The sequence below is a fragment of the Hemiscyllium ocellatum genome, chromosome X (genome assembly GCF_020745735.1).
Source record: "Hemiscyllium ocellatum isolate sHemOce1 chromosome X, sHemOce1.pat.X.cur, whole genome shotgun sequence".
Classification (NCBI taxonomy): domain Eukaryota; kingdom Metazoa; phylum Chordata; class Chondrichthyes; order Orectolobiformes; family Hemiscylliidae; genus Hemiscyllium; species Hemiscyllium ocellatum.
The window spans coordinates 7159360-7173911 of NC_083453.1; the positions used below are offsets into that span (position 1 = coordinate 7159360).

General features: G+C 42.1%; 1 protein-coding gene across 5 annotated transcripts in view; it reads right to left on the reverse strand.

The window, feature by feature from the left end:
* Nucleotides 1–14552, reverse strand: part of LOC132805832 (SWI/SNF complex subunit SMARCC2-like) — a 157866-nt gene that overhangs the window by 40710 nt on the left and 102604 nt on the right. For all 5 annotated transcript variants that reach the window (XM_060821126.1, XM_060821125.1, XM_060821124.1 and 2 more), the window contains 4 exons: nt 7733–7886; nt 7360–7476; nt 6824–6886; nt 4223–4481 (listed from right to left, as the gene is read on the reverse strand). In XM_060821126.1, the coding sequence (XP_060677109.1) occupies nt 4223–4481; nt 6824–6886; nt 7360–7476; nt 7733–7886 (593 nt within the window). The remainder of the gene's footprint in view (nt 1–4222; nt 4482–6823; nt 6887–7359; nt 7477–7732; nt 7887–14552) is intronic.

Genomic DNA, 14552 nt, shown 5'->3' on the forward strand with positions numbered 1-14552 from the left:
TCCGACCTCTATGAGTCCGCTCCGGGTCTACTCTCCGACCGCCAAGAGTCTGCGCCAGGCCTACTCTTTGGCCACCATAAATCTGCGCTGGGCCTATTCTCCGACTGCCAGGGGTCTACGCTGGGCCTTCCCTCCAACTACCACGTATTTGTTCTGGGCCTACTGTCTGACCGGCAGGAGTCTGCGCTGGGAATAGTCTCCGGCTGCCATAGGTCTTTGCTGCGCGTACTCTCCGACCGCCACGAGTTTGCGCTGGGCCTACTCTCCGACCGCCACAGGTATGTGCCGGGCCCACTCTCCGACCGCCACTGGTCTGCGCTGGGCCAACTCTCTGACCGCCACGTGTCTGCACTGGGCCTACTTTCCGACCGCCACAAGTTTGGGCTGGGCCTTCTTGCTAGTCGTCATGAGTCTGCACTGGGCCTATTTTATGACTGCCACGATTGAGCTCTTCATGAAGAGCCAAGTAAAACAAGCGGAAAAAAAAAAGAGCAAAAAAGAAAAGACACGAAAAGAAAAGCAGACGAATCCAACAAGCCCCAGGCTCATCGAAGCGTGCTTCATGGGTGGAATAAACCTCCAGAGGAAGTGGTGGATGCAGGCACAGTTACAATGTTTAAAAGACATTTGGATAAGTACATGAATAAGAAATGTTTGGAGGGATGTGGGCCAAGCACAGGCAGGTGGGAGTAGTTTACTTTGGGATTATGGTCGACATGAACTGGCTGGACCAAAGAGTCTGTGTGCTGTATGAGTTTATTATCCCAACAGTGATAGATTCGGAAACAGGGAGGTGCAATAAGACCTGGGTGCCCTTGTACACCTGTCGTTGAAAATAAGCATTGCAGCTACAGCAGGTGGTGAAGATGGCAAATGGTATTTTGGCTTTCACAGCAAAAGCATTTGAGTACAGAAACAGAGATGTCTTGCTGCGATTGTACAGGGCTTTAATGAGACCACACTTGTAGTAGCGTGTGCAGTTTTGGTCTCCTTATCCGAGGAAGAATGTTCTGGCTATGGAGGCAGTGTAACAAATGATTACTAGACCGACTCCTGGAATGGCAGGACTGATGTAGGAAGAGACACCAAATCGATTAGGACTACATTCACTGGAGTTGGAAAAAAAGTAAAGGGGATCTCATAGAAACCTATAAAAATTTAACAGGATAAATGCAGGAAGCATGTTTTCAATGACCAGGGAATCCAGAACCGGAGGTCACAGTTTAAGGATATGGGGTAGGCTATTTAGGAATGAGATGAAGAGACATTTCTTCGACCAGAGAGTGGTGAGCCTGTGGAAATCTCTACCACAGAAAGTGGTTGACACTGAAATATTGAATGCCTTCCAAAAAGGGGGCCAGATATATTTCTTCTGAATAATGGGAGTCGATGGCCTAGTGGTGTTACCAATAGACTATTAATTCAGAGACCCAGCTAATGTTCTGGGGACGCAAGTTCAAATCACACCAGAGCAGATAATGGAATTTGAATTCAATAGGAATCTGAAACTAAGGATCTAATAATGACCATTGTTGATTGTCAGAAAAACCAATCTGGTTCATTATTGCATTTCAGGGAAGGAAATCTGTCATCTTTACCTAGTTGTGACTCGAGACCCACAGCAATGTGGCTGACAGCCTTCTGGGCAATTAGGGCTGGACAATAAATGCTGGCCTGGTCAACGATGCTCACACCCATGAAAGAATTTAAAACATGATTCAAAGGGTATTGGCAAAAGCAGGAATAGGGTGCCGAGCTGGATGATAGGTTGAGAAGGAGAATTCTTCATAGTAATTTCAGCCAGTGCATACTGAATATTTAAAAAAGAAAAGAGTTAACAAGATGAGCATTGGTTCTTTAGAAAATCAGTCTAGGGAATTTAAAACAGATATTTTGGATCAGTCTTCATTATTGAGATTACAAGTAACATCCAAGAAATAGCTATCAGGAAATGGGAGGGAGGAACTCCAGAAAATTACTGCCACCAGTGAAGTAGTACTCAGCAAATTGTTGGAAATGCAGGTCGACAGGTCCCTGGGTGATGACGCTTTAAGACTCTCGGATGAAAACTAAGTTGCTTGTGAGATAGTTGAAGTGGTGGTTTTATTTTTTCAAAATTCCATAGATTTGGGGATGCAGAAAAATCTGGGTCTCCTAGTGTATGAATTGTGAAAGGTTAGTATGCAAATAATTCAGAAAACAGAAGTGTGAACAGAGAATTATCATTTAATGCAAGGAAAATGAAATATAAAAGTCAGGAGGTTATGCTTCAGGCATAAAAGACACTGGTCAAACCACATCTGGAATAGTGTGCACAATATTGGACCTTATTTAAGGAAGGATGTAAATGCATTGGGGGGTGGGGTGGGGAAAGAGAGCAATTCAGGGTAGGTTGACTCAGCTAATACCTGGAAAGTGTGGATTGTCTTATAAGGAAAGATTGGACAGGGTAGATTTGTGCCTGCTGGAGTTCAGAAGTGTAAGAGGTAACATGATTAAAACATACAAGATCCTGAGGGGTCTTGACTGGATGGATGTGGAAAGGATGTTTCCTCTTGTGGGAGAATCTAGAATTAGGGGATCACAGTTTAAAAATAAGGGGTCTTTCACTTAAGACTTGAGAATTTTCTTCTCACTAATGATGAGGAGTATTTGGAATTGGTCATCAAAAAACTTTGAATATTTGCTGGAAAAGAGGTCGATCGATTCTTGGTAAGCAAAATATGAAAGGCTGTCAAGGTAGGTAGGAATGTGGAGTAACTAGATCAGCAATGATTTCCTTGAATGGCAGAGAGGCTCAAAAGGCTGGAAAGCCCACTCCTGCTCCTAATTCATATGCTTGCATGTAACATATACTCTATTTCCTCACTGATAAAGCCCAGAATACAATACGTTTCATTATCCATTCTCAATCTGTCCTGCCACGTTCAATGATTTATGCACATACACACTCAGGTCACTCTTCTTCTGCATCCTTATTAAAATTGTACCCTTCAATGAACCTTATTTCTCCTACCAAACTTCATACTTCTCTGCGTTCAACTGGTAACAGCATGTAGCTGAGTGGTTAGCACTGCTGCCTCACAGTGCCAAGGACCTGGGTTCAATCCCACCCTCAGATAGCTTGTCTGTGTGGAGTTTGCACATTCTCCGTGTTTCTGCGCAGGTTTCCTCTGGGTGGTCTGGTTTCTTCCCACAGTTCAAAGATGTGCAGGTCAGGTGGACTGGCCGTGCTAAATTGCCCGTAGTGTCCAGGTGGATAAATCATGGGAAATGGAGCGTTACAGGGATGGTGTGGGTGGGATGCTCTTCAGAGTGTGTTGTGGACTCGATGGACCAAATGGCTTGCTTCCACACTCTCGGGATTCTATGATTCTAACTTCATTTGCTACCTATCTGCCCATTCAACCAAGTTATCCATGCCCTTTTAATGTTCTACATTGCTCCTTCACAGTTCACAATGATTCCACGTTTTGTACAGTCTGCAAGCTTTGAAGTATTTTGTATAGACCAAGATCTAAATCATAACTACATATTAGGAAAAACAAAGATCACTGAACATGGCAGGACAGGTTGAGAATGGATAATGGAACATATTGCATCCTGGGCTTTATCAGTAGGGGAATAGAGTATATGTTACCTGGTGCTCTCCAATACAAAGCTTCCTCAAGTCAGTAAAACAATAATGAACCAAGACTCTCTTTGATGCCTCACTCTCAATTTATTCAGTACCTGTGTTGTTACTGCTTCTTTTCTTCCATTAGCTATAACCTCGCTTGCATGCCTGTTTGCGACATAGTATCAAATGCTTACAGGTATTCTGATCAGGGAAGCCCTATATATTAACCTATATAGCTCTCCTGTATATATTCTGATCAGTAAAACCCCATCTACTATCTGTACGTCTCTCCTGTATATGTTCTGATCAATATAATCTTATTTATAATCTATATAATTCTTGTACATATTCTGTTCATACGGTTTATATACAATCTATACAACTCCTCTGTACATATTCTGATCAGTAAAGACCTATCTATAACCTATATAACTCTCCTGTATATATTTTGATCAGTACAGTCTTTGCCGTAATTTATACAGCTCCCCTGTATTCATGCTGATCAGTAAAGCACCATGTGTAACAAGGACTATTGTAACTCTAAAATTACAGTCAGTACAGCCTGGTTTCCAATTCAACTTCAAAAATTTTAAATTGTCTTACCTAATGCAGATTTTGCAGCAGCTGATGCCACACGTGGGTCAACCACTGAAGCCAGGAATGCCACAGTGCTCATGACAGGATTGCCAGATTGACTGAAAGGGATTGGCTGGTAAGCCAACGGACCTAAGGAGGCTTCAGAGTCTTCAAGATATGGATCTTCTATCGGTAAACGTAAGAAATGCAAGATACATTCATCCTGTGTGCGACTGCCTACATGTTCTGAGACTTTATTCCAATCATCCTTATACATCTCCAGTGCCTGTATGGGAGAATAGGGAAGAGGAAATTAATCAGTTACCAGCAGGGTGTTCAAAAAGACACAGTGTTAGAATACTATTGTTTCATATCGCAGCCAGCTGGCCCATACCATGTTTACATTGCTTGGCTCCTTCTGGCTGAAATCTTAATTGTCCTGTCAGTAGACAGTTCGGAAAATGGATTTGGGATCTTAGTGCCAAAGGGTAGAAAATTAAACATTAGTGCAGAGGAGAGTCAAAACCAAGATTTCAGACATCTTCCTTTGGAGTTTGTATTCTACAATTAGATCAAACCACTAACCCTGAATTTAGAAGGCTGTAGCCACCTTGTCTGCACCATAGATTAAAAAAAAATGACAGGGGAACAAAGAAACAAAGGACTTAAGGAACATGCATCATGTGATTCACAAACCAGATGATGGGAGAAGAGGAAGAAAATGGATAGCTGCTGTCTGGATAGAACAATCTTTTGATTGGAGGGAATGCAAAAGTACATGCTTAAATATCCTTTGAGTCATCCATGACTGTTTGTTGGAGAATGTAGCAGACATCAATGGAGCAGAGCCTGAGTGATTTTCAGATGTACAGAGAATCAAGGAAGGAGTGACATTTTTATCACTATCTGCAAAGGATCCCCAACACACAAAGGAAACCAACATCCTTATTTCTTTCAGTTTCCTTTCAATAAATGCTCCTGCTGTCAATGAGAACCTGTGATCACTGATTGGGAATTGTGTGAAAACAGCCAGGACAGCAAGCTTAACTCACATTAGACATCGAGTTCAGCATAGCAATAGTTATCCAGCTGATGGAAAAAATGCCTGAAGACACAGAGAGAGTTCAGCTTTAGCAGAAGGCATAAGTGGTGCGCCTTTTGGAAGAACAATGTAACTTTGATATGAGATTTGTGAGATGTTGACTGGACGTTTAGTTTGAAAAGATGGTGGGGGGGTGGGGGGAATTTGGTTGATTTAGTTCAGAGTAGCAGAATAGTTGGAACCTTGTCATGATAGAATCAGGAGCTAGGCAAGTTTTACACTCAATTTTCTGAACTATGCTGCTGTTGGCACAATCCTTTTGGAACAAGCAAATCCAGTGTTGCAAAAAAGAATTGGTGGCATCTACAAACACTATCAAGGAGTTACCCTCGCCCTGAGGAGTGACCGGCTCTTATAAAGTCATACAGTGCAGAAAAGGTTCTTCAGCCCATCAATTCTGGACTGAATAATAATGGTTCTTATTAATGCCTATAAAATTAAATCCTGTTATCCTGGTGCATGTGGGCGGACACAAGGGATAATCATTAACAAAGTAATTTAAAAAAATTTATTCATGCTTTGTAAGCCTTACTAACAAGGCCAGTATTTATTTTCTATTTCCAATTGCCCTCAAGGAGGCAGTGAGCTGCATTTCTGAATCAGTGCAATCAATTTGTTGCAGTGAGGGAGTTCCAGAATTTTGACCCAGTGACAGTGAAGAAACAGTGATGTTTTTCCATATCAGGACAACTTGTTGCTTGGAGGGGGATTTGAAATTCTCATGTATCTGCAGCCCCTGCCTTTTCAGTTTTGGAGATCGTGTGTTTGGTACCTGTTGTAACAGCGCTTCTTGCAGATGGTATACACTGAAGCCATGATACAAGGGCTGCATGTTGAAGGCAGCAAATGAGTCACTGATGAAGCGGGCTACTTTGCCCTGGATGATGTTGATGGGAGATGCACTCATCCAGACAAGCGAAGAGTATTCTGTCACACTCCTGATTTGTACCTCACAAATGCTGGACAGGCTGTGGGGATATGGGAGGTAAGTTGCTCATCTTAAAATTCCTAGTCTCTGACCTGCTCTTGTAGTTAAGTGGCTGGTCCAGTTCAGTTTCCGGCCAATGGTAATCCCCTCGAATGGTGATGGTGGAGGTTTCAATAACAGTAATGCTGCTACATGCCAAGAGGAGGTGGGTTGATTCTCTCTTGTTCGAGCTGGCCATTGCTTGCCACTTTTCAGCCCAAACCGGGATACTGGAATGTGTAATATTCAGCACCAATCATCAGCTAACATCCCCACTTCTGACATTGAGGAGCAGGGAAAATCATTGATGAAGGAGTTGAAGATGGTTGGGACAAGGACACTACCCTGAGGAACCTTTCCAGAGATGCCCTGGAGCTGGGGTAACTGATCTTCAATTACCACAATCATCTTCCTTTATGTCAGGTATGACTCCAACAAGCAGACAGAGTGTCCCCTGATTTCCATTGACTCCAGTTTTGCTCAGATGTATTGACTACATTGTCAAATGCTGTCATGCATGTGCTGGTATTGCTCTTGAAATAGAATCCCACGTCCTTACCTCGAGCAGTAAAAGTGTTTCTTGTTCTGTCCACTCTCTGGTAGCGCTAGCAGCTGCTTTACTCTAGAGAAGAAGAAAGTAGAAATGAAATCAAAAAATGCCTTCTTAGGAGGCATGATAACAATTCAATGTATGTAGCATCATCAAAACACCCAAAGCAATCCACAGTTATGAACTACTTTGATGTTACTGATGTTATGAAAGTGAATGCAACACCCATCTTCTACAGAGAGAGATCCCACAAACAGTGCTGACTTGGTCTATTTTTCGCTGGGGTGCTCGAGGGAGAAATATTGGCTAAGACTTCTGAACAGTCCAGTTCCTGTTCCATAAGGTATAGTCACAATGGGCTGAATTGCTTCCAACTGAGTAACACAGCAAACATTCTTTCGCTAAATTCCTTTCTCGAGAGTACTGCCAAATTAGCCCCAACTAAACTACCATTTCAATTTATCTGAAAGAAAAGAATGCGTGCTTTGGAATGCGACCACACAGATGTTCATAAGCCTTGGCTCAAGTCTGAAACCCTGCCTTACCTTAGAAGGAACATTTTTCTTAGCGTACATATCAGTACGCAGTCCGAAGTTCTGCATGTCTGCTGCTTTCTCTTTGTTCTTATCAGGGAAATTAAGCATTTGCTGGGATGCTGATGTCTGTCAAAAGTTGAATACATTAGCATTAACTCAAACAAGGTTCATTCTCCTAACTTGTTAAAGTAAAGCTGGTTTGTGCTGTAAGTCTACTTTGACTTGTTGCCAATGCCATTTGGAAAACAGCAATAAGGGGATGCTAGAAGTAGTTTGGTCTCAAGTTATAATCTTTCTGCTTCATTAATGTAATACACTGCAAATCTGAAATTCACATATGCCATACAGAATTTGCTGCATTTAGAGTAAGTTGGAAACAAACCTGTGGAGCTTTGGGCTGAAGAGGCACCAGACCGGAAGGTGTATCAGCAAGCACATGGAAATGCGATGTTGGGGGAGGACCCATGGGTGTCGGTCGGCTTTCTGCATCCACTTGGTAATTAATGAGTCCCCATTGCTCGAGAAAAGCATGCACCCTGCCAACAACCAAGAAATATCACACGAAACAGGAACAAAACATTGATTTAATGTGTGCTTCTGTGCAACCACAAAGTGGGTATAATTCAAGGCACACAAACATCTGGCACAAAGGAGGAAATCGTATCTCATAAAGGTGACATACAAATGAGTCAGACAATTACAGGTGACAAAATTATACAATGGTATAAGAGTAGATACCCTGTATTGCTGTGCATTTTAAGAGAAAGTGAGTAGAGAAGGGGCAATTTGACAAGAGAACAATTTTGGTTTCAACAGGGAACTAAGGGCTCAGAACAATGAGACATGTTATAGAAAATTATTTATGGAATGTAGAAGTTGCTGGTTAAGCCAAAATTTGTGGCTAATCCAATATACCCTCGAGAATCAGAGAATCATAGAATCTTTACAGTGCAGAAAGAGACTATTTGGCTCATTGAGTCCACACCAACCCTCCAAAGGGCATCCCACTCAGACCCAACAACATCCCCGTAACCCCGTATTTACCATGGCTAGCTCAACTAGCCTGCACATCTCTGGACGCTATGGGCAGTTTAGCATGGCCAATCAACCTATGCTGCACATGTTTGGACTCTGGGAGGAAACCCACACAGACACTGGAAGAGCATACAAACTCCACACAGACAGATGCTCGAGACTGGAATTGAACCCAGGTCCCTGGTGCTGTGGTGTCGCTAAACTGCCTTCTTCAGCCATTACAGTCCACGTGATGTAAGTACACCCACAGTGGTGTGAGGAAGGGAGCTCCAGGATTTTGACCTAGAGATAGTGAAGGAACAGAGACAAACTTCCAAGTCAGGATGGTATATAGCCTGAAAGGGAATTTGGAGCTGGTTGTGCATCCTTGCCTCCTGTAGCCTTTGTTCATCTAGATGACGCAAGACACAAGTTTGGAAGATGGTGTGAAAGGAGCTATGATGAGTTCATACAGTGCATCTTGTAGCTGGTACACACTGCTGCAATTGTGCACCTGTGGTGAAGAAAATAAGTGTTTTAAGGTGGTTGATGTGGTGCCAATCAATCAGGCATTGTCCTGGCTGGTGAGAGTCTTGTTGGAACCACACTGATCTAGGCAAGTATTCCATTGCACCACTGATTGTCTCCCAATGGTGAACACAGTCTTTGGAAAGACAGGAGAGAGTTGAATGCAAAGAATTCCAGCCTTTGATTTGCTTTTGAGGCAACAGTAATTATGTGGCTAGTCTGGCTCAATTTCTGGTCAATGGCAAGCTGAAGTACGTTGATTAATGGGGGCAAAAACAGATATAGCTTGAGAAACTCAGCAGGTCTGGCAGCATCTGTGGACAGAAAACAGAGTTAACGTTTCAGGCCCACTGATCCATTTTCTACACTGAACCTGAAACATTAACTCTGCTTTCTCTCCAAAAATGATGTCAGACCTGTTGAGCTTCTCCATCAATTTCTGTTTTTGTTTCAAATTTCCAGCATCCCCAGTTCTTTGTTTGACATTATTGATTAATGGGGGAATTCTTCAGCAATGCTAATGCTACTGAATATTTTTAAAAAAGTTGTTCATGGGTTCTGGACATTGCTGTCTAAGCCAGCATTTATTGCCCATCTTGAATCGCCCTGAAGAAGGTGAGTTACATTTTCAAACCTCTTGTGGTCCTTGTACATCATAGCACTGTGAGGAATCAGGACTTTGACCCAGTAACACTGAAGGAACACCAGTGCAGTTCCAAGTTAGGATGGTGTGGGGCTTGGAGGGCAACTTGCAGATAGTGGTGCTCCCATGTGTCTGCTGCACTAGTTCTTCTCGATGGCAGTGGCTACGGGATTGGAAATTGCTGTTGAAGGAGCATTGGCGAGTTGCTTGAGTGCATGTTGTAGACTTTAGACACTTTGGTAACTGTGGTAACTGTGTGTTGGTGGGAGAGTGAGTGAATATTTACCCCACCTAATTACCCCATTTAGGTGGGGTAAATGGAGCGCTTTATGCTGGGTGGTGACATGCCTCTAGACAGTTATTGGAGCTGCACTCAACTAGGTAAGTGGAGCACATTCCATCACACTCATGATTTGTGCCTTGGTGGACAAATTTAGAAGTTTTAGAAGTTAAGCTACTTGTTGCAGAATTCAGCAATGCCTGACCTGTTCTTGTAGCTGTGGTATTCATATGGCTGGTCCAGTTCAGTTTTGGTTAATGGTACCTCCAGAATATTGTTAGTGGGACATTCAGTGATGGCAACACCATTGAATATCAGGGAGCAATGGTTTGATTCTCTCTTGCTGGAGAGCATGGCACTTGTGTGGCATGAATGTTCCTTACCACTTATCAGCCCAAGTCTAGATATGGCCCCAGTATTGCTGCATTTGAACAAGGACTGAATATGTATCCAAGGAGTCAGGAATGTTTTTGAATATTGTGCAATCATCAATGAATATTCCACTGCTGATGGAAGGAAGAGGGTTCAGAAAAGATTTACTAGTGTGTTGTTGGGAATGGAGGGTTTAGGTTATAAAACTATTTCCCCTGGATCATAGGAGGTTGAGGGGTGACCTTGTAAGGGTTTATAAAATCATGAGGATCATAGATAGCAAAGGTCTCCCTAAGGTGGGGGAGTTCAAAATTAGGGGCATATTTTTAAGGTGAAAGGAGAAAGATCTAAAAAGGACATGAGCGGCAACTTTTTTTCAACAGAGTGGAATGAACTGAGAGAGGAAGTGGTGGATGCAGGTACAGTTACAACATTAAAAAGACATTTGTAGAAGTACATGAATAGGAAAAGTTTGGAGGGAGATGGGTCAAGTGCAGGCAGGCTAGTTTAGTTTCGGAACATGGTCGGTGTGGACTAATTGGACTGAAAGGTCTGTTTCTGTGCTATATGACTCTATAGTGAAGCAGCTGAAGATGTTAGACCTAGGCCCTGAGGAACTCCTGCAGTGATGTCCTGGAGCTGGGATGATTGACCTCCAACAACCACAACAATCTTCATTTGGGCCAGGTATGATTCCAACCAGCCCCACCCCACCCAAATTCCTAGTGACTCAGATTTTGCTAGGAATCCTTCATACCATGCTCAGCCATTTTATGGCCGTGATGTCAAGGGTGTTACTCTCACAACACCTCTGGACCAAAGCTGGAATGGAGGTCAGAACTGCAGAGGAGTGAGCGAGAGGAGAGGCAGTCAGCGGTACCTAGAGGAGCTAGTGAGATAAAGACCCTGAGGCAGGCAATTAGTAGCACATACAGGAGTGGGTGACAGGAGGAGGAAGATCCTGAGACAGGCAGTCAGCAGCATCTAGAGTAGCTTGTGGAAGGAGGACCTTGAGACAGGCAGCAAGCAACACAAAGAGGAGTGGGTGAGAGGAGAAGGACAGTTAGCAGCACACAGATAAGTGGTTGGAGGGGGAGGACAGTCAGTCAGACGAATCTATGTCTCCCAAAGAGGTGATTGCGTTCTGAGAAAATGAAGCTTGATATCATTGGAAAACAGGTAGTTTATTGATTGGCGGGTATTTTTCTCATCTATGAGTGAGTTGTGAAGGTAATTCATTTGCCTGGTGAGTACTTCCTACATATCTTTACAAGGAAAATTCAGTTGGTATAACTATTTATTGAAAGAAGAGCTGATCCACGGGCAGGATTGGGCCACAAATTACATTTTAATCAGTAACATCATTAATTAGTTAGTAGTTAATTAATTGCTGGGGCAGGTGATATGTAACGAGGTCAGGAGCTGAGTGTCAGTGAGTAGGTTATTGCTGTCCAAGTCCCACTTGATGGGGTGACTCGGCCAGAAACATTAACTCTGATTTCACTCCACAGATGCTGCCAGACTTGCTGAGCTTTTCCAGCAATTCCTGCTTTTGTTTCTGATTTATAGCATCCACAGGTCTTTTGGTTTTTATTCTACTTGGTGGCCCTGTTGATAACCCTTTCCATCACTTTGCTGATGAATAAGTGGTGGATGGGACCACAATTGGCCAGTTTGGATTTAAACTGCTTTTTTTGTGGACAGACCATAGTTGGACAATTTTCTATATTACCACGTAGATGCTAAGAGTGATGGTACATTGAAGAATGGTGTCAATGGGCAAGGGTCTATATAAGAGAGAACAGCAAAGAGAAGAAATTCAGGACACTACTTATTTAGGAGGACAGACATGCCTTTCTGTGTCTGTATCGTGAATTCCATAGATATGTTGCCTCCCTGGTGGCAGATTAAAGGCCATCACAGAGAACGCGCAGAATATTTAGCAGGGAAGGGAGTGAGGCTGAAATTGTGGTATATGATGGCATAAATGATAAGTGTCCTCTCTGATTTTTTTTCTTCCATCTGGACCTCAGAAGACCATACGCGGCAGTGACTTCTGGAACCGATCGCCGTGCACGGAACACGGGAGCAAGAAGATAGGTTGCCAATGAAATATAATTTCAGGAACTAGGGAGCAAGATAAAAAATCAGACCCCAAGGGTATATGCCTCTGGATTATTCTCCGTATCAAGTTCTAGTAAAAGTACAAATATGGAGGTAAGGATGGAAGTGTGAGACGATGCATTTTGGCACAAGGGATACAGAAAGGTAAAAGAGATTTAATGGCAAAGTTCCAAAGTGTGCAGAGACAGAGGGACCCAATGGTGCATGTGTAGAGACCTTTGAATGTGACAGGACATAAAAGTGTGAGGTTGGCAAAACATACAGAATCTTGAGCTTCATGAATAAAAATGCATGAAGTTATGCTGAACCTTTATTAAGCTTTGGTTACGCCATGCTTACGAGCGCTGCATCCAGTTGTGGTCGTGTTTCAGGAAAGGTGTGGAGGTCCTTGAGCGGGTGAGGATTAAATTTACCAGAATCATTTCAGGATGAGGTGTTTTAGTTACAAGATTAGGTTAAAAAGGCTAAAGTTGTTCTCCTTCGATTATAGGAGTTGAGAGGAGATTGTTTAGAAATGTACAAGATTATAACAGGTTTAGGTAAGGTGGCCAAGAAGAAAACTCCTATGAGCTGACTATACAAGGATGAGGCGACACAGGTTTAAGTTTTTGAACAAGACATGTAGGAGGAATGTGAGGAAGAACTCTTGTACACAGTGAGTGGGAATGACTTGGAACTTTGTGCCTACAGAATATTCAGCAGGGAAGGGAGTGAGTCTTGAAATTGCGGTATATGATGGCATAAATGACAAGTGTCCTCTCTGATTTTTTTTTCTTCCGTGTGGACCTCAAGTAAAGATGATCAATGTTGTCAAAATAAAATTGAAATACCTGAAATAAATAAACTGGCAGAGCGAAAAGAATTGAGAGAGGAATGGGACTGACTGGATTGCTCAACAGGGAGCTGCCATGTACTTTATGAGCTAAAAGATCTTGTTCTGTACCTTAAATTACTCTATCAGAGGTACAGGCAGAGTGAAGAGGATGAAACAGCAATATTAAAAAATGAACAGTTTACAGAAATCCTATTTCTCCACGTATCCTATGTATTGTTAACAATGTCCTTCCCATTTCCTTCCCCAGTCACCCAGATTTCTCTTTATCCTACATTTTCCACTACATGATTCCCTCCTCTTTGTCTTGTACTTCTTTCCCTGAGATACAGGCATTAGACAGTCAAATCTTTGTCTCATTTGCTTTTTTTGTAACTGACAACAGATGAGGCAATTAGTTAACTCTAAAATGTTCTCTGAACATGGAATTAAAAGACTTATCTTCTGAATTCATATTTGCTTTCTAATTGAGTTAGCATGCAAAAGTGTGTGAATGTTTCTCTCTCTTTTCTCTCCCCCATAATCAAACATGGTATTAATAGATTTTCTAAATTTGATACAAAACAAAACCTACATCAGTATTGTAACCAGAACATATTCATTTTTGTCTCTCACATACAAACCCTTTATGTTTATTTAACAAACCTCAAATTTGGCATCCAGAAACCTTTGAAATATTTTTTCTTAAGTTTGTGAAAAGCTAAGGTTAATATTTAGATGCTCAATGAAAATAACTGATTACAAGAGTTGACTAATTCATCCCAAAATTGGCAAGTTAGGTATTTGGCACATACTTAAACTGCACTTCGCAAATTTATCCCAGTGTTTGAGGTCTGGGCCCAAAATGTAAAGTTCAAGGTCAGGCTCCTGGGAGAGAGTAGGGCCTTGAAGTAAAAAGGTTTAACAAAGCATTATAAAGGTAATTCAAATAAATCATTTCATTTTCACCATGAGATACGTCATTCTTCTGTACATACTTATTTGTATATTGAGGAACAAAAATATTGACTGAATAATTTCAGAAGCAATCTCGTAGAAACTGGATGGCCACATTGCTCAATCATAATGATGGATATCCATAGACATAACCCATAATAAATATGATCATGGGGAGATTATTATGGGAATGTTGAGACAAAATGTGACCCTTGTAATTAAGGAGTTAAAGACAGGGCCATATAACAAGAAATTAGTATGGATTTTACTGGGGACAAAGGCATCCGAGGCATCAGTTCAGAAAATAAATAGCTGCAGAAGTATTGTGATGAATGGAAAACAAAAGGCTGGACAGTTGTAACTAGAGTGAAATTATACTTTACATTGGGTGACAACAGATAGCGAAAAAAGAGTTTCTTCCGAGGGGTGGATGCAGAAGGAAGGGGATCAGATGATGTGGGTGGTGAGGGATA